The sequence below is a fragment of the Bufo bufo genome, chromosome 1 (genome assembly GCF_905171765.1).
Source record: "Bufo bufo chromosome 1, aBufBuf1.1, whole genome shotgun sequence".
Taxonomy (NCBI): Eukaryota; Metazoa; Chordata; class Amphibia; order Anura; family Bufonidae; genus Bufo; species Bufo bufo.
The window spans coordinates 132,681,080-132,705,809 of NC_053389.1; the positions used below are offsets into that span (position 1 = coordinate 132,681,080).

At 43.3% G+C, this 24,730-nt stretch overlaps 1 protein-coding gene across 4 annotated transcripts in view; it reads left to right on the forward strand.

Annotated features, from left to right (window-relative positions):
* The window catches only part of KCNAB2 (potassium voltage-gated channel subfamily A regulatory beta subunit 2), a 240,356-nt gene that overhangs the window by 89,010 nt on the left and 126,616 nt on the right, over nt 1–24,730 (forward strand). The window contains exon 1 of one of the 4 annotated variants that reach the window (XM_040429468.1): nt 18,435–18,667. The exons of the other annotated variants lie outside the window; for them this stretch is intronic. Within the exon in view, the coding sequence (XP_040285402.1) occupies nt 18,450–18,667 (218 nt within the window). The 5' untranslated portion in view covers nt 18,435–18,449. Of the gene's footprint in view, nt 1–18,434; nt 18,668–24,730 lie in introns of those variants that run through there. 4 annotated transcript variants of the gene reach the window in all.

Sequence of the window (24,730 nt, forward strand, 5' to 3'; positions counted from 1 at the left end):
CTGTGTGTCTCTGTAGTATCATCTTAGGCCATATTGCCATCCGTCTCCTACTTTTTGCTAACCTGCTAGATCTATGTTAGGAAAAAGTAGGAAGCAGATGGACTGCAGGGTGTGTTTGTAGTCTGTTACCATGGAGACATATAGCTCTGCATTAAAGCTGTATGCAGAAAATGGTAGATTTCTCATTTATACTATACACAAAGTTGCTTAATTTTTCATTTTAGATTTAGTTGTTTGCCTGAATCCGTTACTTTTCTTTTTATCATGGCAATTTTAGATTTTTTTTATAATTTTATTTTTGGAGGATTTTCGTTATTATTGGTGATGTTTTTACATTTTCTGTGGGTTGATTGTGCCGAGTATTTAGAGGGCTCCTAACACGGAAGTAGAGAACTCAGAGGATCATATTCTATACACCCACTGAACCTGTAGAATAGTTCTCATGGGGGCAGAGGCATGGTCCTGATGTCTGTTACCTCCTAGACCTCTTTCTCTTCCCAGGACCCACATCCCGCCTCCAATTCTGGGTGTATGAGATCTTCAGTACTGATTTATTAGAATATTACTGTATATGGTATAATTCTGCATATATACGGTAGTATTTCTGCCAGTTCTTGCGGGCACATACAATATATTTTGTATTTGCTAGTATAAATTTAGCTTTTTGGTGCCTGGACTGTAAAAGCCAAAAGGACGCTGATCGTGAGCATTGCCTGGGATATGATGACTTCTGTCTGTCACAGGATCGATTCCTCTCATCTGCTAATGATCTGGAAAAGCACTTTGTACTTAAACCTCTGCTCGGAACGTTCTGCAGTCTGCAGAGGTTTTTCTTAAAGGGTTTCTGTCACCCCAATTTTCGCTATTAAACAGGCTGACATTATAGATGTGAAAATGTCACCTGAATTTAACTCTGCATTTCTTTAAGTATGCCCCCGTTTTCGTGTAATTTTAACTTTTATTATATGCAAATGAGCCTCTAGGACAGTGATGGCAAACCTATGGTACGAGTGCCAGAGGCGGCACTCAGAGCCCTCTCTGTGGGCACCCGCACCCTGGAGAAAGTCTATGGTGTACCAATATGCCTTAGACTTTTCCTGCCATTTATCAGTGCAGGACATGCTATGAACAGCACAGGCAGCACATTGAATGTAGGCAGGATATTATAGCTAAATGTTAAAGTACATGGAAGATATATGATATTGGTGTTCAGGTTAAATTGCCGTGTTGGCACTTTGCGATAAATAAGTGGGTTTTGGGTTGCAGTTTGGGCACTCGGTCTCTAAGAGGTTCACCATCACTGCTCTAGGAGCACTTGCTCCTAGAGGCTCCGTTCGCCCACCTCATTTCCACGCCCTTCTGTCTTGATTGACAGGGCCAGGCCAGCGTTGGTTCTCCTGCTGGCCCCGTCTGCTGTGTAAATCTCGCGTCTGCGCCATCTCATTCAGTATTCGGCGCAGTGATCAAGACAGAAGGGCGTGGAAATGAGGTGGGCGAATGGAGCCTCTAGGAGCAAGTGCAACGCCCCCCCCCCCCCTCTCCTAGAGGCTCATTTGCATATAATAAAAAGTTAAAACGGGGGCATACTCAAATAAAAGAAATGCAGAGTTAAATTCATGTGACATTTTCACATCTATAATGTCAGCCTGTTTAATAGCGAAAATTGGGGTGACAGAAACCCTTTAAATGTTATAGATACGTAATGCTGAATAGTAGGAATCAGTCAGGAGAAGACTCAGGGCTGTAAAAGCAAAATAATTTTTTAAAATAAAATATAGGGATACGTGGGGGCAGGGACGCGTGGGTCGTGGGGGCACAGAAGCATTAGACATGGGAGCAAATGTGCAATTGAGCATGGGGCAGAAATGGACGGATATTGGAATGTGACAAAGTACTGTATATGTGCATCTGATAGACCAAATAAGTCGGTGGACCTCATCTCCTCCCTAAGTTAAAGTGGTGGTCCCACAAAAAAATATTTTACAGTTTTCAAACCAGCACCTGCATCTGAACACTTTTGTAATTGCATATAAAATTAAGCATAGCCACTGAGTTATTCAATAAAATATATCTGTATAGCGCCACCTGCTGTTGTTTTTTCTTATTTCTTTGACCTGCCCTCTGAGAAGGCCGCACATGCTCAGTTTCATCCTTCAACTGCCTCCTGAGCTGTGATAGGGAGAGCATGGACACGCCCCCTGAGCTGTGATAGGGAGAGCATGGACACGCCCCTTGAGTTGCAGCAGAATAGACACTCCCCTTGAGCTGTCAGATTGATATAAATCTAGCCGAGCAGTGATTGAGGAGATCTCTGGATCCATGTGAGGTACAGGGCTGGTTCTAGCTTTGTTGGAGATATCCATGTACTTTACATTAATCATGGGATAACCCCTTTAAATGTTCAAGCCCACATGTGTATGTAAAGTATATATATTTTTTCCTTTACCCATTTATCCAACATTTACCCATTTATCCAACATTTTATAATCCAGAAAGTCCAGTAATCCAGCACGTTTCCAGTACCGAACTACAATACACTCACTAAACCAAAAGCAAATGAGTTTTCTATACTTTTCTGTGACCATCTAGTTGTCCAGATCATCAGAGAAGTTAACATGTATCGAGGCTTAGAGGAATGCTTCCGTAATAAAATTATATATTCTGTTACTGTAGGGCAGTGGTCTCCACCCGCTGTTGTCAAACTACAACTCTCAGCATGCTCTGACAACTGCAGCCAGAGCATTGCTTTCCCATGTTTTCGGCCCAGATTTTGATGCACGGGAGTGAATTGTGAACCTTGCTTACAGTACCCTTTGTTGGGCGCCAAACCCCATAGCGGACACGTAAGCAGATCCCAGCTTTTACCGCACTACAGAGTCTTGCATAATTCAACTTGCACTTCGCCAAGTTAAAAACCTCCCCATACTTCTGACTCTAATAGGTCTAATGGATTTCTCTCTCAACACTGAGATCTTGAGGGAATTGTTTTATAAACCAATTGCTTTAAGCATTGGAAGCGTAAGTGACACTCCCATAGAGGAGCAGGATTGTTCACACAACACGTCCATCTTCCTGCCAGCCTCTTATAAACTACTACAGCGCGGTTTTAATGAGGAGAATACCAAGACAGCGGGTAAGTGTTTTAGTTACAGATGACAAGCCGCTCCAGGTGCTCAGTTTCCTTTTTTTACATTCTTGAGGATTGTTTTTGCCAGAATTTTTACTTTTCCCCTTTGAGGAATAAAGTTAGAACATATTAGATCCATAAAATGATCTTTTATTTGTCTTTTTTTTTCTTTTATTTGTAAATATGGATGAAGAATCTATCTCTAATATCTATATCTATCTATGTATCTGTCTATCTATCTAATATCTCTCTCTCTCTCTCTCGCTCTCTCTCTCTCTGTTTAAATCTATTTCCCTCTTTCGAAATTTTTCTCTGTCATCTCATCTGTTTCTCTCCTGTATTTTTCTAACTTATATTTATAAAATTTATCTATCTCTGTCTATCTTTCTGTCTGTCTCTCTATTTATCCACCTACCTATCTATATACCTGTCTGTCTGTCTATCTATCTACCTATCTGTCTTTCTATTTATCTATCTATCTATCTATCATCTCTTTTTTAGCATCTTTTTGTCTGTGTATTTCATATGTATCCATCTTGAATTATCTATAATTATTAATAATCTCATAGAAATATAGATAGATATGAAATATATGGATACATATGAGAGATATAAATGTCCATGAGAGAGAGAGCGAAATAGATATGATAAAGATGGATGTTAGAGTGATATATCTATGAGAAAGATGGTAGATACACATTTAACCAAAGAAGCAGAACTGAGTTTGCAGTTTGACAAAACGTACATTGACATCCTGGTCCATTATATGCTACCCCACTAACTGCTACATCTGCACATGATGATTGTAGTGTTCTACAGAGCAGTAACAAATATGTGGACTGCAGTCACTTTGTAGACTTTTTCTGGTTTGCGCCTTGTTATGAATGGCTTCTGTTCACTGTATTCTTCATACTATAAGACTCCATGCTGAGGCTGTACGATGTGCTGATGTTGAGACTTGTGGTCAGGAGAATACAGTGCTGGCGCTAGTTCTGCTCGCCATGGCCTTCCTGCATGCTGAGGTCCTGCTTCCTGCTTTGCATTTTATTTTCTGCGTTATGTTGGTGGATCTAGAGGATCCCTTTTACTAGGATTTAATGTGTATTGTCAGCTTTAAGGATGAGAAAATTGGGTTAAAATTCAGGATCTTGAGGTTTAAAGGGCAAGAATCTTAAGTAGCTGCGCTGAGTCATTTGCGGTTACTTGCCGTTTTAAGTAAAAAACCTGCTACACTTTCCAAGACTTGAATGACAAGTTCAGCTTTGCTACAGCTGTATAGTATGGGTGACCGAGTATAGTGGAGCTGAGTTTGTTATTGGCCTCATTTTTCTTTGAGGCCTCAGTTTTCCTCCATGGGCAAACTCGGCCCTTTGTAGACCATTGGGAAGTTTTATCAAAATCACTGAAAAGGGAAACAGGAGCCAATGTTTCTATGTATAAAATATGTAATAGGAATGTGTTATATAGATGCGCACACTGGCCTTGTGGGTAAAATGTCATCGTTTAGTTTGAGAAATGTCGCACCTAGGAGACATATGCAAAATGAATCCTGTGTGTTTTGTGATCAGCAGGCTATATACATCAGTATAGGTCATGGATGTCTGAGGTGAAGTCCAGTATTCTTACAAGTTATTGTACAATACACACCTCAGCTGCTGCAGAACCTCATAATACACACCTCAGCTGCTGCAGAACCTCATAATACACACCTCAGCTGCTGCAGAACCTCATAATGCACACCTCAGCTGCTGCAGAACCTCATAATGCACACCTCAGCTGCTGCAGAACCTCATAATGCACACCACAGCTGCTGCAAAACCTCATAATACACACCTCAGTTACTGCAGAACCTCATAATACACACATTTAGCTGCTGCGGAACCTCATAATACACACCCCAGTTGCTGCAGAACTTCATAATACACACCCCAGTTGCTGCAGAACTTCATAATACACACCCCAGTTGCTGCAGAACTTCATAATACACACCTCAGCTGCTGCAGAACTTCATAATACACACCTCAGCTGCTGAAGATCCTCATAATACACACCCCAGCTGCTGTAAAACCTCATAATACACACCTCAGCTGCTACAGAATAGAATAATACACACATTTAGCTGCTGCAAAACCTCATAATACACACCTCAGCTGCTGCAGAACCTCACAATACACACCTCAGCTGCTACAGATCCTCACAATACACACCTCAGCTGCTACAGAACCTCATAATACACACCCCAGTTGCTGCAGAACCTCATAATACACACCCCAGTTGCTGCAGAACTTCATAATACACACCCCAGTTGCTGCAGAACTTCATAATACACACCCCAGTTGCTGCAGAACCTCATAATACACACCCCAGTTGCTGCAGAACTTCATAATACACACCTCAGCTGCTGAAGATCCTCATAATACACACCCCAGTTGCTGCAGAACCTCATAATACACACCTCAGCTGCTGCAGAACTTCACAATACACACCTCAGCTGCTGCAGAACCTCATATTACTATGTTAGCTATGTGGTTCCACAGATGCAGTCAAGGTGTACATTATGAGGTTCTGTTGCAGCTGACGTATGTTTTATGAGGTTCTGCAGAAACGGAGATGTTTATAATGAAGTTGTGCAGAAGCAGGTGTGTGGATTATGAGGTTCTGCAGCAGCTGGTGTGTGGATTATGAGGTTCTGCAGCAGCTGGGGTGTGGATTATGAGGTTCTGCAGCAGCTGGGGTGTGGATTATGAGGTTCTGCAGAAGCTGGGGTGTGGATTATTAAGTTCTGCAGAAGCTGGGGTGTGGATTATTAAATTCTGCAGAAGCTGGGATGTGTATTATGAGGTTCTGCAGAAGCTGGGGTGTGTTATGATTTTCTGAATTAACAAGATGTGTGGATCTGCAGTAATGGGTCAGGTATAATGTATAAAGAGGTTCTGCAGCTGCTGGAACAAATCTGTACAATGCACACGGCAGTTTCTCCAGCACCTCTTTATTAAAGAAAAGGGAGTAGTCCTCTCCAGGAAATGATGAGCAGTGCCGGTGTAGTGCTGCTTATCTGTGTATAATCATCGGCCTCTGCCATCAGAATGTGAACAGTATAATGGACCTGTCATTAGACATATTCCATGGATGTGTGATGTTACACCGGTGTAAATGCTAGAAGACCATATAAATGGCTCAAGCCTCTGTCATCTGGAACATTATTGCTTCTTATACACAAGCCCCTCGATGTCAGTTCTTTCAGGACTTTTCTCTAGGTCTTTGGAGACGTAAATCAGTTTATGAATCTGCTGAGATCATATGAATATTTAAATATGGCTCTGCATTACCTACAGCTTCTGCAAAGGCCATCCACTGTGGTTATCGGAGGAAATGCTGACAGCTGACATTTAACACCCTCAACGCATTAACTCTAAAGTTCTGGATGTGTTTTCTGTGATGTGAGTGGACTGGAGACGTCCTGGTCTTTAGAGTGCTGGCTTGTGTAGATTGGGGATTCCAATGGTGTTGCAGGATGCTCCAATTAATAAAAAATGCAGTAAATTGTGGCATGTTTGTCTCCATGGCATGATATCTCACTAATCGTGTTAAAGGGTCACTAAAGAGACATATCAAAAGTTTAGATCAAGGTGCATCTGAGTGCTGGGACCCCCACTGATCCCTAGAACTAGGAGACCGAAGCTTGCTCTCTCTGGCGGGGTCCATAGAAGTCTATGAGCCCATCTCAATTCCTTCCTCAGCAGCAGGGAGAGAGAGCACATTATGCGCACACGTCTCCCCCCTCGTTCTAGGGATAATTCGGTATCTCATCGCTCAGACCCCCACTGATCTGTATGTTTGATATGTGTCTGACGTATCAGAAGTTATTTGATAAGTTAGTCACCCGTTAAAGGTTATGGGCACCGCTGGAGGCATTTTAGGGCTAAAAATCTTTTTTTTCTTCTTCAATTTATTAGAATGTTTTGAACAGTTTCTGTTCTACGCGCTTCATTTCCAGTATATCCGCAGACTATCTTGCCTTTTATTTGACACTGAATCCGTCGTGGAGCTGCTCTGACGGCTCAGTCTGTAGCCCTTATCTCTGAACTCCTGACTGCTCGTGAACACTCATTTAAGCCATGCTCTTCTCACTTTTTGTTTTGTAAAACTGCCATCATCTGCAGATACACTGAAAGTGAAGGCTGTAGAAGAAAAACGGTTGACTTTTTTTTTTTTTTTTATAAAGACCAATTTAAAAAAAAGATGATTTCCAGCCCAAAATGAGAAAAATTCTGTCATAGAAAAATTCCTCTGAAGGTGTTCATGGCCTTTAAGCAGATTTTTCTTAGCTCATGGGTGGAGTATATAAACACCAGTAATTTGCTCCAGTAGAAAGCAGATGTCTTGGTGAATTTAGAACATAGGCATCTGACGGACCCCATTTACTTTAAGGGGATCCTTTTGGGTTTTTCATTACAGTGTTTATTATTCTCCCAGCCTAAGGGCTCATGCTTTTTTTTTTCGTGTCCGTTCCGTTTATTTTGCGGACCATATATGGAACCATTAATTTCAATGGGTCTGCAAAAAAAAAAAACGGAAGTTACTCTATGTGTATTCCATTTGCGTATTTCCATTCCGTAAAAAAAATAGAACATATCCTATTATTGTCTGCATTACGGACAAAGATAGTACTGTTCTCTTAGGGACCAGCTGTTCCGTTCCGCAAAATCCGGAATGCACACCGACATCAGTCGTGTTTTTTGAAGATCCGTTTTTTGCGGACTGCAAAGTACATACAGTCGTGTGCATGAGCCCTAAATCATCATGCAGTTGTGTTTTGTCCTGCATTCTTGCCGGTATCTGCAGTGGAGGCTCCTAACATATTCTCCTCCACTGCAGAGGTGAACGTTACCGAAATCTCCACCATTGTCTGCATCCAGCAAGAGGGAATTCGCTGTTCAATCACAGGACATTCGAGAGTAGATGATAACTAAAACTGTCCCTCTTATTAACCAGGGGTTCCTTGACTTGCTGGATATTCTCTACAGATGCAACTGAGCTGAGTTTGATATTTGGCACAGCTTATTGCTTATAAATGGTAAAGGCTTGCGACCTAGGGTCATGTGTGAGAGCTGCGTAATACATGAGTGTTCATTTGCTACTTCTCCTCCATTTAGACTAGGAAAAATAAAGATGTCAGTTTTCAGCTGTGCAGAGTATTTCAGGAAACGAGCATGCTGATCTTTCCATTAGCAGTGACTGGAGAAGGGTCCTTGATTCAGAGGGTTAGGGCTCATGCACACGACTGTTGCTTGTTTTGAGCTCCTCAAATTGCGAATCTGCAAAACATTGACCCCGGTGGTGTGTGTTCTGCATTTTGCAGAAAGGAACACCCGGCCCCTAATAGACCAGTCCTGTCCTTGTCTCTGATGCTAACGAGAATAGGACTTTTTCCATATTTTTGTGGCCACCACTGTGTGCTGTCCATATTTTTTGCAGCCCCATTGAAGTAAATGGGTCCGCATCCAACCTGCAAAAAAAAATGCTGATCAGATGCGTACAAAAAATAAGTTTGTGTGCATGAGGCCTTATTCTGATTGCCTGACTGGGGTGGGAAGGGAATTTTTTTCCCCTAAAATGAGGAAAATTGGCTGCTACCTCAGAGGTTTTTTTCCATCTTCTGGATCAACTTGCAGGATAACAGGCTGAACTGGATGGACGGATGTCTTTTTTTCAGTCTTACAAACTTTATTACTATTTGATGATGTTGGTGAGTATAGGACTGCTATCTGAGCGGAAAAAGTATGGGGTCACAGACTGTTTGTGGGTGAGTGATTCAGGACATGCATGGGCAAGTTTTATTAGAGACAGTGATCTGTCCTATTAAGGTTGTGATAATTGATTTAAAAGGATTGTTCAGCACTGAAGACTTTTTCTGGCTGGACCCGCAATCGGAATCGCACTTACCTGATATACACCGCTGGGTTCCAGATCCATTGCTCCCCCTCGCATGCCACAGGCCTCCCCACATCCACCTCCGGTGTCACACGGTGATACATCACTATTGCGGCCAGTCATTGGCTGCAGCTGCCACGTGACCCACATCAAACCGGATGTTGATGCAGGGAGACCCCAGACACCACGAGAACACAACCGTGAGGATCAGGCAATTCTGATTCTGATTGCAGGTCTGGCCATGCTGGGGAGGTCTTGAGAAAAGGTTCCTAGGGATAAATTAGCCCTTTTAATGATGGCAATTTTATATGAAGTGAGAATTTATATTTCATATCTGTCTAGCTCAGGGTGGCCAACTAGAATTTTTCTTTTGACTGGACAACTGATCCCAAAATAAAGGACAGACAACGTTTTTCACGGACAAATTGGAAAACTATAATGAATGATAAAGCTAATAAGCAATACATGTCTATAGCTCAATGCACTGATCATGGCTCATTGCCAGCATTTGCTATAAAATGATGATAATTACCACCAAAATAATCTAGTCAAGTACCACCAACCTCAAAAAAATCAGGGACCCGTCTATTTTGTTTCACGGACACAGGAAAAAAGTCACCTATTTTTATGTACTGTCCATTAATTTCTGGATGGTTGCCAACCCTGGTCTAGCTGTAAATTTCATATGTCTTTATATTTCATATCTGTATTTATAACATGGCTCCAGATGGCGACCAAAATGGTCGCAAATGCGACCTAGAATTGCTAAATGGCGACAAGACTGCTGTCAGCGCGTGCCATGTTCTTCTCAACAGCACAAGGGAGAAGGAGCCAGTCCCTCCCCCTGTACTGCTGCTCCCGCTGCCACCAATGGGCTGATAGCAGGGAGGGGAGGGGCTATGGCCACTGCGCCACCAACGAATATCCTTTATGCTAGGCCTCCTGCACGTGACGGTTTTTTTTTGTGGTCCGCAAAAACGGGTTCCGTTTTTCCGTGATCCGTGACCATTTTTTCGTCCGTGGGTCTACCTTGATTTTTGGAGGATCCACGGACATGAAAAAAAAAAAGTCGTTTAGGTGTCCGCCTGGCCGTGCGGAGCCAAACGGATCCATCCTTACTTACAATGCAAGTCAATGGGGACGGATCCGTTTGACGTTGACACAATATGGTGCAATTGCAAACGGATCCGTCCCCCATTGACTTTCAATGTAAAGTCAGGAGTTAATATACCATAGGATCGGAACGCCTCTATGTTAGAATATACCATCGGATTTGAGTTACATCGTGAAACCCATATCCGACAGTATATTCTAACACAGAGGCGTTCCCATGGTGATGGGGACGCTTCAAGTTAGAATATACTACGAACTGTGTACATGACTGCCCCCTGCTGCCTGGCAGCCCCTGATCTCTTACAGGGGGCTGTGATCAGCACAATTAACCCCTCAGGTGCCGCACCTGAAGGGGTTAATTGTGCGTATCATAGCCCCTGTAAGAGATCAGGGGCTGCCAGGCAGCAGGGGGCAGACCCCCCTCCCTCCCCAGTTTGAATATCATTGGTGGTCAGTGTGCGGCCCCCCCTCCCTCCCTCCCTCTATTGTATTATCATTGGTGGCCAGTGTGCGGCCTCCCCCGGCCCCCCTCCACCCCTCTATTGTATTATCATTGGTGGCCAGTGTGCGGCCTCCCCTCCCCCCGCACCCCGATCATTGGTGGCAGCGGAGAGTTCCGATCGGAGTCCCAGTTTAATCGCTGGGGCTCCGATCCGTAACCATGGCAACCAGGACGCTACTGCAGGCCTGGTTGCCATGGTTACTTAGCAATATTACAATATTAGAAGCATCATACTTACCTGCTGCGCTGTCTGTGTCCGGCCGGGAGCTCCTCCTACTGGTAAGTGACAGGTCTGTGCGGCGCATTGCTTAATGATCTGGCACTTACCAGTAGGAGGAGCTCCCGGCCGGTCACAGACAGCGCAGCAGGTAAGTATGATGCTTCTAATATTGTAATATTGCTAAGTAACCATGGCAACCATGCCTGCAGTAGCGTCCTGGTTGCCATGGTTACCGATCGGAGCCCCAGCGCTTAAACTGGGACTCTGATCGGAACTCTCCGCTGCCACCAATGATCGGGGGGGAGAGGGGAGGCCGCACACTGGCCACCAATGATATTAATACAATAGAGGGGGGGTGGGGGGGGGCCGCACACTGGCCACCAATGATAATACAATAGAGGGAGGGAAGGGGGGCCCCACACTGGCCACCAATGAAAATAATACAATAGAGAGAGGGGGGGGGGCCGCACTGGCCACCAATGAAATTAAAACTGGGGAGGGAGGGGGGTCTGCCCCCTCCTGCCTGGCAGCCCCTGATCTCTTATAGGGGGCTATAATATGCACAATTAACCCCTCAGGTGCAGCACCTGAGGGGTTAATTGTGCGGATCACAGCCCCCTGTAAGAGATCGGGTGCTGCCAGGCAGCAGAGGGCAGTCATGTACACAGTTCGTAGTATATTCTAACTTGAAGCATCCCCATCACCATGGGAACGCCTCTGTGTTAGAATATACTGTCGGTTCTGAGTTTTCACAAAGTGAAAACTCAGCTCTGAAAAAGCTTTTATGCAGACGGATCTTCGGATCCGTCTGTATGAAAGTAACCCACGGATCACGGACGCGGATGCCAATCTTGTGTGCATCCGTGTTCTTTCACGGACCCATTGACTTGAATGGGTCCGTGAACCGTTGTCCGTCAAAAAAAATAGGACAGGTCATATTTTTTTTTTGACGGACAGGAAACACGGATCACGGATGCGGCTGCAAAACGGTGCATTTTTCGATTTTTCCACGGACCCATTGAAAGTCAATGGGTCCGCGAAAAAAAACGGAAAACGGCACAACGGCCACGGGTGCACACATCGGTCGTGTGCAGGAGGCCTTATACAAACACAGGCTGCGGGTGCCAGACATATCCCATACCCGGCACCCAGCCTCTGTCTGCACGCTGCGATCCGCCGCTATTAACCCCCCAGGTGCGGCATCTGAGGGGTTAATAGCGGCGGATCGCAGCGCGCAGTCATAGAGGGTTCCGGGTATGGGATATGGCCGGCACCCGCAGCCTGCGTTTGTATTAAAGAGGACCTTTCATTACAATAAAAAAATCTAAACTATGTATGCTGACATGGAGAGCGGCGCTCAGGGATCTCCCTGTACTTACTATTATCCCTGGGCGCCGCTCCGTTCTCCCGGTATAGGCTCCGGTATCTTCAGATTTTCGGCTCAACTGGGAGGAGCCTGCTCTTGTTCTCCTGGGCGTCTCCTTCTCCCAGGCTGGAGTGCTGGCCAATCGCAGCACTCAGCTCATAGCCTGGGAGAAAAAAACCTCTCAGGCTATGAGCTGAGCGCTGCGATTGGCCAGCGCTACAGCCTAGGAGAAGGAGACACCCAGGAGAACAAGAGCAGGCTCCTCCCAGTTGAGCCGAAAATCTGAAGATACCGGAGCCTATACCGGGAGAACAGAGCGGCGCCCAGGGATAATAGTAAGTGCAGGGAGATCCCTGGGCGCCGCTCTCCATGTATACTTAGTTTAGATTTTTTTATCGTAATGAAAGGTGAGATAAGTGATCAATTTAAAACTTAACTTTTTTAATAATCTATTCATAGAAAATTGGCCCCAAGATAAATAGATAACAACTAGAAGATACAACAAAAAAGAAGCAATACAGAAGGTCACCCCACAAATAGTTGTGGCACTCGGTGAGCAGAACACACTTGGGTAACAAGAGGTGCTCGGCGGCACCAAAAAAGGTAACCAGGTGGTCCTACCGCTCTGATGAGATGCTACTTGGTACAGCGAATACCTCACCGGTGTTAGATGATGAACGTACACCGTTGCTAGAGACAGTTGCCAAACGCAGGGTTAGGGATGCTAGGCTATCTAGCCCTAGTGATGCCCTAGGGGACCTACACTGGCCTAGGTGACCTGATCACGGATCCCCGTGACCAGGCACAGTCAGGAACCTAACCCTGGAATTGATGCGCCCTATAAAGCCCTCTCCTGCCTAGTCCCTACACGCATGTTTCTCTACAAAAATGAGTGTAAAGCTCATCAGGGGAAACAAGGGAGCTTGGGCTATTTAGCTGAGCCGGGTACACTGGCAACTGTGTCAGCCGTGTCCCCTAAACAGCAAAGTAGTATTATAAAGTAAAATCATTGGTGGCGCAGTGCGCCCCCAACCCCCCCCCCCGCCTCTAAGTATTATCATTGGTGGTGCAGTCGGCCCCCAACCCCCCATCCCCCAAGTATTATCATTCGTGGCAGTGGCAGTTCCGATCGGAGCCCCAGCAGTGTAAGCCTGGGGCTCTGATCGGTTACCATGGCAGCCAGGACGCTATTGAAGCCCTGGCTGCCATGGTCAGCTCCATGCTGCTGTGTGCACAGAGCAGCAGGGAGAGTGTGATGTCCTATTCACCCTGATAGAGCTCTATCAGGGTGAATAGGACAAGGAATGAAAAGACCCCAGGTTCTAGCCCCTAAGGGGGGGTAAATAGGTACTAAATAAAAAGTAAAAAAAAAGGTTAAAAAAAAAAACACCAAAATATTACATTTAAATCACTCCCTTGCCCAATTTTACATATAAAATATATAAACAATACATATCGCCTCGCCCGAAAAAGTGTGAACTATTAAAATATTTAAAAATATCTCCTATGCGGTGAGAAAAATAATAATTGCAATTTGCCATTTTTTTTGTCACCTTGTCCCAACAAAAATTAGGTTAGGACTGTTCTATTATGGTCCTGACGTTCTATAAAATCTGGAATGCACGCGGCTTTTTTGGTGTTTTATTTTTTTCACGTGGTATTGAGTATCGCAATACTTTTTTATGGTATAGAAATCGAGTCAAAATTTTGGTATCGTGACAACCCTAGGTAAGACGTGTGTTTTTTTGTTTTTGTTTTTTTTTGTTTTTATTATACCGTAATTATATATATTTTAAGTTTGGCGACTAAGAATTTTAGTTTGGCTCCTAAATTTTTCAGGTTAGGAGCCAATGGCTCCTTGATATTATTTTTAGTCTGGAGCCCTGTATAATGTATCTATAGTCATTTTATCTATCTCATATGTTAGTGTCTATCTATCTATGTATCTATCATGTATTTGTCTATCTCGTTTTTTTCCTGGACATTTTATACTTAACATCTTCTCTAGAAACAAATCCTTGTAAGCCAGAGTGTATAAAGAAGCCGTTTATGGCAGGGTAATAGTTAAGATTGCGTGGTCTTCTAGGAGGTAGTGCATTGTGGAGCTCTTCCAGGAAGTTTGTGTAATCCTTCCAGGAACCTCCTGCAGGTTAATGGCTATTGATCTATGTAAGGTGAAGCCAAGGAACACATTTTAATGCTTCTCTATGCTTATCTTACACCACAAATTAGCCAGCCATATATCGGGATGGTAATGGATTCTGAGATGTGTTCAGCTGCTGCAGGACGCCGATGCTCAACTTCATAACAAATAAAACTGAGCCTTATAGCCTCTGAAGAACATATTCCATGCTCACAGTGTGTAATGATATTTGATAATTTACTGTAGGAGTCTCCCAACCTCAGGCTTATGAGCCACATGTGGCACACAGGCCCCTGCTGTGTGGCTCGCCACTGTTTGATAGACTAATACATTTGTGGTGGGTCTAGCTGACAGCCCACCCATTTTTCTGCAGTGCAGTTTACTTAACAGGTGTAAGCCCCATGAAAGGTTGTACCAGTGCTGCACACTGTGCCATCCATCAGACTGTCCCCATCCAGTCACTGCGCTCCCTGGTGCCCGAAATGTGCATAGCGACTCCTAGATAAGGCATGCATGGCTTCCCATCTCTCCACCACTCCTGACCTTTTCCACAATGGCTGCTTTCTTTCAGAAAATAGACACACTGGTGTCCATGGGATGTGTCCGATATTGCAGCTCAGCTCTATTGACGTAAATGGTACCAAGCAGAATTTTATAACCGATGATCTATCATCAGGATAGTTCATCAGTATCTGATCAGTGGAGGTCTGACATCCAGGCACCAGTGCTCCTATGAGCGCCGTAGCCTTCTAGCAGCTTACCAAGCACAGCACCGTACATTGTATAGCGGCTGTGCTTGGTTTTGTGCTCAGCCTCATTCACTTGAATGGGGCTGAGCTGCACTTAGGCCACGTGACACATGAACGTGTTGTCAGTGGCCTAGGAAAAGCAGAGAGAGGGCTGTGACACTCCCAGGAGATGTCGACCCCCACCGATCACATACTGATGACTTATCCAGAGGATAGGTTATCGGTATTAAGATCTGAAAACCCCTTTTAACACCACACACAACCTGTAGAAAGCTGTGACGCTATTTTTGGAACAGTGACTCCACCAGAAGAATAGCGCGTGCAGCTCTGGAGTATAATACAGGTTGTAACTTAGGATCAGTACAGGATAAGTTATGTATGTACACAGTGACTCCACCAGCAGAATAGTGAGTTCTGCTCTGGAGTTTAATAATGGATATAACTCAGGATCAGTACAGAATAAGTTATGTAATATATGTACATAGTGACTCTATCAGCAGAATAGTGAGTGCAGCTCTAGAGTATAATTCAGGATGTAACTCAGGATGAGTACTGGATAAGTAATGTAATATACAGTGGATATAAAAAGTCTACACACCCCTGTTAAAATGTCAGGTTTCTATGCTGCAAAACAATGAGACAAAGATAAATCATTTCAGAACTTTTTCAACCTTTAATGTGACCTATAAACTGTACAACTCAATTGAAAAACAAACTGAAATCTTTTAGGTAGAGGCAAGAAAACAAAACTAAAATAATGTGGTTGCATAAGTGTGCACACCCTCTTATAACTGGGGGATGTAGCTGTGTTCAGAATTAAGCAATCACATTCAAAATCATGTTAAATAGGAGTCAGCATACACCTGCCATCATTTAAAGTGCCAAAAGGACACCATACCCACAGTGAAGCATGGTGGTGGCAGCATCATGCTTTGGGGCTGTTTTTCTTCAGCTGGAACTGGGGCCTTAGTTAAGCTAGAAGGAATTATGAACAGTTCCAAATACCAGTCAGTATTGGCACAAAACCTTCAGGCTTCTGCTAGAAAGCTGAACATGAAGAGGAACTCATCTTTCAGCATGACAACGACCCAAAGCATACATCCAAATCAACCAAGGAATGGTTTCACCAGAAAAGATTAAAGTTTTGGAATGGCCCAGCCAGAGCCCAGACCTGAATCCGATTGAAAATCTGTGGGGTGATCTGAAGAGGGCTGTGCACAGGAGATGCCCCCGCAATCTGACAGATTTGGAGTGTTTTTGCAAAGAAGAGTGGGCAAATCTTGCCAAGTCAAAATGTGTCATGCCATATTATTTTATTTTTATATTTTGTCTTCCCTCTACCTAAAAGGTTTCAGTTTGTTTTTCAATTGAGTTGTACAGTTTATAGGTCACATTAAAAGTGGAAAAAGTTCTGAAATAGTTTATCTTTGTCTCATTTTTTTTTTACAGCACAGAAACCTGACATTTTAACAGGGGTGTGTAGACTTTTTATATCCACTGTATGTACACACTGACTCTACCAGCAGAATAGTGAGTACAGCTCTGGAGTATAATACAGGATCTAGCGCAGGATCTCCACAAGATAAAAATATAATTATACAAGGCCTCTACCATCAAAATAGTGAGTGCAGCTCTGCATGCTATAACTCAATGTCAGTAGAAGATAAGTCATGTCATACAGGCTATAAAATGGTGCTCAAAAATGGGAACATTGTACCCTTCTATAAAGAGTTTCCAGTTTCTATAACCGTATTTTCGGTCCATATCTGAACTGCATTTTTTTATTTTTTTTTTGCAGATCCCACATGGACCCATTAATTTATATGGGGCTGCAAAAAATGCGGACAGCACACTGATGTAATCTGTGTCCTGTCCGCATCCATGCCGCAAATTATAGAGCAATTGTCCCAAAGGTGTCCATAGTTTTCAAGCATTTTTTTTAATAGGTGGCTCTAAAACCATGAGGCCCTAGAGCCTTATTGTATCATATATTAATACGGTAATATATTAATAATATATCCTTTGTTGATATTTTCTGCCATTTGCTAGATTTTATAATGGATGTCCCCTTTTTGCTGTCCGCATAGAGGTCCTGTCCATAAGATGGCCGCTGATGAATGTGACCAGACATGTCGCCCTGCCTCCTCCATTCATATACGCTGCCCCTGTGCTAAACTCCCAACAGTACAAATTCAGATGGCAGGCATAGTGTATTTGGATGTAGGAAATTGTGTGATTTCTCTGGTCACATTACCATCCATCATCAGCCATTTTATGGACAGGATCTCTGTGTGGACAGGACAAAATGAGGGGCATACCAAAATTGTGCACAATATCAACAAAGACTGTGGGAGATTTATGGGCCATTTTTCTATATTTAAAAAATACCTAAAACTGCATTTTCACAGTGGCCACTAGGCCTAATAAATGTTGACACATTTTCAGCAGCCATCACTGTATCATCACTGGCAGGATTACCAGATCCTCCATTCAAAACGGGTGATATTACAGCTTATCTACTTCCTCCTGACCTCTGCACAGGTCACTGAGCAGGCCTAGAAGACTCTCCCATAGAGTCCCCTCCAGTATATTTTGTCTATGACCCACATGGGACTGGAAGTCTTGGCATATTTTAGACCTGTGGCTTGTGTGAAAACTGCATGACTTTATGATTTAAAAAAAAATAAAGATAAGGACAAGAAAACTTAGAAAAAACTCACCCAAAAGTATAAAATAATTGTTTAACATAACGCATTCCCAGATGACGCATTCCTTTTAAGAACTGCTAAACTTAACTTAGAGGTGGTTTAATCTGCATGTCCTGAAAGTCTACCTGGCTAAGTGCATTTTTGAGGAGCCCTATGTTATGCATGACAAGTTCAGCCTTATTTGATTTTGCTTCTTAAGTGACTGTAGTTTACTATGTTTGTTAGTGTTGAAGCCTATCAGGTTCACCTCATGCTATCTAGTCTATGTTCTTGAGACGATATTCGTTTACCCATCGGGATCCAATGACCAGGGACTTGAATGTGTACATGTCTCCTTGGTGTCTCGGACAAAGAGAATATATATAAAGGTCCATTAATTGGTATGGGACCCAGCTGTCCTGATCGGCGACTGTCAATGGTTTTTCTTTTATTGTATGTTCTTGGGCTTGGTGATCAGATTACCAAAAATGTTTGTTGCTCAGAGAGCGACCTGCAATGACTTCAGAGTCTCCTCTGTCAAAAAGACCCGTGTGCCCTCTAAATCTGTCCATCTGGCAAATCCGCAGATTCCAAGACCAGACAGCAAAATGCTGTCCGTTTCATACAGTGGGAGTTTAAAGAGTGTGCTAAGTAGGTACCACTCTGACTGGGAAATAAACCAGGTCCATCAGGTTGATGTGGTGGAACTGCAGCGCATTCGGGATGTCAAGGTGGCTGCTCACGCGAGGAACATGGAGGAATTCCTCAAAATGCATGGGCTATCTCTGGATGACTGCACAGCGCGTAAGACCGGCATGAGATACAGGTAAGTCCTTCTTGCTATCCAAAAACTCTTCATGGCCAAAGCATGGACATATGGCCACATGCATGTTTTGCTGCAGTTTGAGGTTTCATAAAGTACAGGACAGATTTTAATTCCTACTTGTATCCACTTATGGCTTTGGCTGAAGAAAATTGCACCAAAAACTGCATGCGATTCCAGCAGTCATATAAAAAAAATCATATGTAGAATTCCCCTTTTTGTGATCGTGGAGTGAAAGGTTAAATTAAAGGGATTGTTCAGCAGGACCACTAACCCATTTTGCCCCATGTGTAAATGTAATCATGCTGGACAACAAAGCCAAAAAAGTGGGTTTTACTTTCTGATGATTTCGTTGCCATGCTGCTGCTAATGGTTATTTTACTTCCTTGTGTTTTTGTTAAAAAAAATATAAAAAAATAATACATTTATAAAAAAAACATTTCCTCCTAAATAATGACATCATATGTAAAGTTGAAGGATTCATATTTTTTATGTTTTTGGTTCCTTTTATTTATCGTCCTAATTTATATTTTAATATTGGAGTTTCTTTATTAGAAAATGTAAATGAGGCCAGTTATATCAGGTAAATGATTATCTGAAGACATTAAAAGTTATTAAAAGGCAAAATAACACTCAATCCTCCCAATTAAAGAAGCACAATAAAAAATAACCTCTATTACGATGAACACAAATTCAATACAAATTTTATTTAAAACTTTTTGGATTACATCCATGTATCTTTGTGATGTTCCATGTAGCTAAGAATCCATGATATGTAACGGACCGAAATTCTATTTTTCATGTTTGCAGTTGCGTCATGAGAATATTTTTCCCCCCCCCCCCCCCCCTCCCATGTAAATCTTATTGAGGCTTCCATTATCCTGTATGGCTGTGTTCCTCAACTCCAGTCCTCGGGGCCCACCTGCTGGTCATGTTTTCAGGATTTCCTTAGTATTCAGCAGGTGATAGAATTAGTTTCAATGCATCAGGACCACAAGTATTTATTCTGTGGGATATTCTGAAATCATGAGCGGTAGGTGGGCCCTTAGGACTGGAGTTGAGGGATACTGCTGGTGTGTTACTGATGGTACAATAAACTTCAACCCTCCAGTTTTTTGGCTAAAAAAAAAAATACAATCCCCCAGCAGGTGTATAAAAGTATATGGGGGAGATTTATCAAACTGGTGTAAAGTTGAACTGGCAACATAGCAACCAATTGGTTTCCACCTTTCATTTTTCACAGCTCCTTTGGAAAATGAAAAGTGGAATCTGATTGGTTGTTATGGGCAACTAAGCCAATTTTCCTTTACACGGGTTTTGATAAATCTCTCCCAGTGTTTAGACCTCTTTAGTCTGATAGAAGTCTTTACTTTCTCCTGGTGAATATTTTTCTATTATATGTCACAACTCTCACTTGTCTTTGTGCTTAGTGGCAATTTTATTCTTGTAACCGATAGGAGCCTCATTAATCATATTGGTTATCTAAGGAAACCTTGAGATACATATATAATGTACATGAGCCCGTCTTTATCTGCATATACAGGCCCATATGCTTCTCCTCCGGTGTAACTTATACATTCGCCCTCGGTGAAACCTGCACTTAGTAATTAGGTTATAGCCTAAAGTACCTCTGTTACCAGGACTGGGCAAGATTTAGTCAAAATAACAAAGTGGTGCTCAGAGTAGGTGCCGCTTACAGCCATGTCACTGACTTAAAGGGGTATTCCGGTTACAGGAAGTTATCTCCTATACACAGGATAGCAGAAAACTATTAGATCAGTGGGGATCCTACCGCTGGGACCCTCACCAATCTCAAGAACGGGGGCCCAGTACCCTGCAGAGCCCCCTGAAATTAATGCAACAGCCAGTTGGGCATGCTTGTGGCCACTCCGTTCATTTCAGGGAGGGCTCAACGGGATACCCGTTCTCGTGATCACTGGGGGTCCCAGCAGTAGGACTCCCATCGATCCAATAGTTATCCACTATCCTATGGAATGGCGGATAACTTCATATAACCAGAATACCCCTTTAAAGGGGTTCTGATTGATGTAAAAAATAATTTAAAATCAGACATCATATAATAATCTCTTTCTAACAAAGCTAGAACCAGCCCTGTACCTCACATGGATCCAGAGATCTCCCCATTCATTGCTCCAATTACTAAATTTATTTCAAGCTGGCAACTCAGGGGGCATGTCCTTTCTGCTGCAACTCTTGCCTTGTAACTGCCACAGCTTTTAAAAGAAGATATGGCTCGTTAAAGATTTTAACTGAGCATGTGCGACCACCTCAGTTAGGCTACTTTCACACTGGCGTTTCTGGGTCCGCTTGTGAGATCCGTTTAGGGCTCTCACAAGCGGTCCAAAACGGATCAGTTTAGCCCCAATGCATTCTGAATGGATAAGGATCCGCTCAGAATGCATCAGTTTGCCTCCGTTCAGCCTCCATTCCGCTCTGGAGGCGGACACCAAAACGCTGCCTGCAGCGTTTTGATGTCCGCCTGACGATGCGGAGCCAAACGGATCCGTCCTGACTTACAATGTAAGTCAATGGGGACGGATCTGTTTTCACTGAATCAATATGGTGCAATTGAAAACAGATCCGCCTCCCATTGACTTTCACCGTAAGTAAAAACGGATCAGTTTGCATTATCATGAGCAAAAAAAAAATTATATATATAATATATATATATATATATTTATTTATTTTTGTTCATGGTAATGCAAACGGATCCGTTCTTAACGGATACAAGCGTTTGCATTATAGGTGCGGATCTGTCTGTGCAGATACCAGACGGATCCGCACCTAACGCAGGTGTGAAAGTAGCCTTAGGTGGACAAGAAATAACGTAAAGAAGAAAAAGCAGGTGACGCTATACAGATATATTCTATTGAATAGCTAACTGGCTATACTAAACGTTTAATTACATACCATTACAAAGAGATTCAGATTCAGGAGCTGGTTTGAAAAATGTATAATATTTTTCATGGCGCAACCACAAATAATTAATGAAACTGTCAATCCACCCCCATACCCGAGGGATGGGACACGCCATCGTCACTCTGGTCCATAGACTTGCATCATACGACTGAATGGGTCTGAACTGCAATACCACACGCAGCCTATGGATTCTTGGTAGAATAGCAGACCCTTTTTTCTAATCTTGGACTACATCTGTAAAGTATGTCTAATCCTAAAGTCATCAGGCTTCCTTCAGACACGTAATGTTTCTGTCCAGGTGCTGCCAGAGTTTACAACGAGCGTGACCCGTTTAATGAATTAGTTGTGTACATGGATAAGGCTGCGTTCATTTCCATTTAGGAGATCCGGCGCCAATGCCAGCTGTCAGTCAGACAAATAAACATTGCATGCAAAGTTTTTTTTTGGTCTGGCTGAAACTCAGCATTTATGCCGGAGATTGGCTGGATCACCACCGACCACAGTGCAGTTAATGGGGATCCGGCAGTAAAGTAGACACGCAGCCTGCCAGATCTCCTAATGGAGCAGGGTTGCCAACCGTCCAGAAATTTCTGGACAGTCTGTAAAAATAGGTGACTTTTTCCGGTGTCCGTGAAATAAAATAAGATGTGTTTGTGTCTTTATTTATTTTTTTTTTTGAGGCAGGTGCTACTTGACTAGATTATTTTGGTGGTAATTATCATCATTTTACAGCTCACAGTAAATGCTGGTGATGAGGTGTTATTAGTATATTGAGCTATAGACATGGATTACTTATCATCTATTATAGTTTTCCAATTTGTCCGTAAAAAATGGTGTCTGTCCGTGATTTTGGGATAAGTTGTCCAGAAAAAAGAGAAATTCTGGTTGGCAACCCTGTAACGGAGATGTGAACGATGCCTAAAATCACAGCATGTTCTAACTTTGTCCGTCCAAAGATTGCTAGCAAAACAGACCGAAAAAAAGGTGAAAAAAAATGAATGCCGGATCCGTTTTGCCGTATGACACCGGAAAGACGGATCCGGCATTTTAATGCATTTTTCTGACTGATCAGGATCCTAATCAGTCTTAAAAATTCCATCAGTTTGCATACGTTTTGCCGGATCTGCCTGCCAGATTCCTCTGCCGTAAGTGTGAAAGTAGCCTAAGGTGGGTGTTAGGTTATGGGTGCCATTTAGGAGTTCCTAGGTACAGTGACACAGGAGCATGTTCCAGGTAACCTTACTCAGAAGTGGCCTTGTTATGTCAGGAAGATGGCTGTAATCAGGTTTCTGTTGAAGAGTATGCGCCAAACTCTGCTTTTAGTGGCTTCATGAAGCTGAATTAATGCGATCATATAAGCAGATACCACACACCATCTGTGGACAGGAATGGCAGTGTTTTGGGAAGAAAGTAGCCATGTTGTTTCAGTCCTGTAAAATCCATTTTAGAGTAGGCAATGCCCAAGTCAAGTGCTGCCTTAGCACCTTTATGTTCTCCATAATTGACTGAATATCAAAAGATGAAATTCGCTCATCTCTAATGGGTAGGTATCTGATGTCCCGCACCTTCACCAATCGGCTATTTTTTCATTTACACCAGTTTTGGTAAATCTCCTCCAATGTTTAGTTCTGCGGTCTATTTCAGGATCAGATCATGCATCAGAACAGCTGCTTGGTGTCGCTTTGGGGTTGTCGGTCCCCCACCCATCAGATATTGATGACCTATCCTGAGGATCAGCCATCCATAGAATAGGAGTGGACAACTCCTTTAAGGGTAGACTAGAGAATGTAAATCACAAACTTGCAATAGCATTAGAGGGTTTTTCTAGGCAGTCCTCCCAGAACGGGTAAAATTTAGGGATGAGTGAACCCAAACTTCACCGGGTTCGGTGTTCAGGTGGTTACAGGTTATAGTTTCCGTTATAAGGGAATTTGTAGACGGAATGCAAAACGGGAGTCTTTAACCACCTCCGGACCGCCTAACGCAGATTCGCGTTCCGGAGGTGGCAGCGCTGCGCAGAGTCACGCATATACGCGTCATAGAAACATAGAAACATAGAATGTGTCGGCAGATAAGAACCATTTGGCCCATCTAGTCTGCCCAATATACTGAGTACTATGGATAGCCCCTGGCCCTATCTTATATGAAGGATGGCCTTATGCCTATCCCATGCATGCTTAAACCCCTTCACTGTATTTGCAGCTACCACTTCTGCAGGAAGGCTATTCCATGCATCCACTACTCTCTCAGTAAAGTAATACTTCCTTATATTACTTTTAAACCTTTGCCCCTCTAATTTAAAACTGTGTCCTCTTGTGGTAGTTTTTCTTCTTTTAAATATGCTCTCTTCCTTTACCGAGTTGATTCCCTTTATGTATTTAAAAGTTTCTATCATATCCCCTCTGTCTCTTCTTTCTTCCAAGCTATACATATTAAGGTCCGTCCGTCCGTCGCGAGACGTGAGATTTCCTGTGAACGCGCGCACACAGGCGCGCGCGCGCTCACAGGAACGGAAGGTAAGAGAGTTGATCTCCAGCCTGCCAGCGGCGATCGTTCGCTGGCTGGCTGGAGATGTGTTTTTTTAACCCCTAACAGGTATATTAGACGCTGTTTTGATAACAGCGTCTAATATACCTGCTACCTGGTCCTCTGGTGGTCCCCTTTGTTTGGATCGACCACCAGAGGACACAGGTAGCTTAGTAATATGTTGCACCAAGCACCACTACACTACACCCCCCCCTGTCACTTATTAACCCCTTATTCACCCTTGATCACCCTTGATCACCCTTGATCACCCCTGATCACCCCATATATACTCCCTGATCACCCCCCTGTCATTGATTACCCCCCTGTCATTGATCACCCCCCTGTAAAGCTCCATTCAGATGTCCGCATGATTTTTACGGATCCACTGATAGATGGATCGGATCCGCAAAACGCATACGGACGTCTGAATGGAGCCTTACAGGGGCGTGATCAATGACTGTGGTGATCACCCCATATAGACTCCCTGATCACCCCCCTGTCATTGATTACCCCCCTGTCATTGATCAACCCCCTGTAAAGCTCCATTCAGATGTCCGCATGATTTTTACGGATCCACTGATAGATGGATCGGATCCGCAA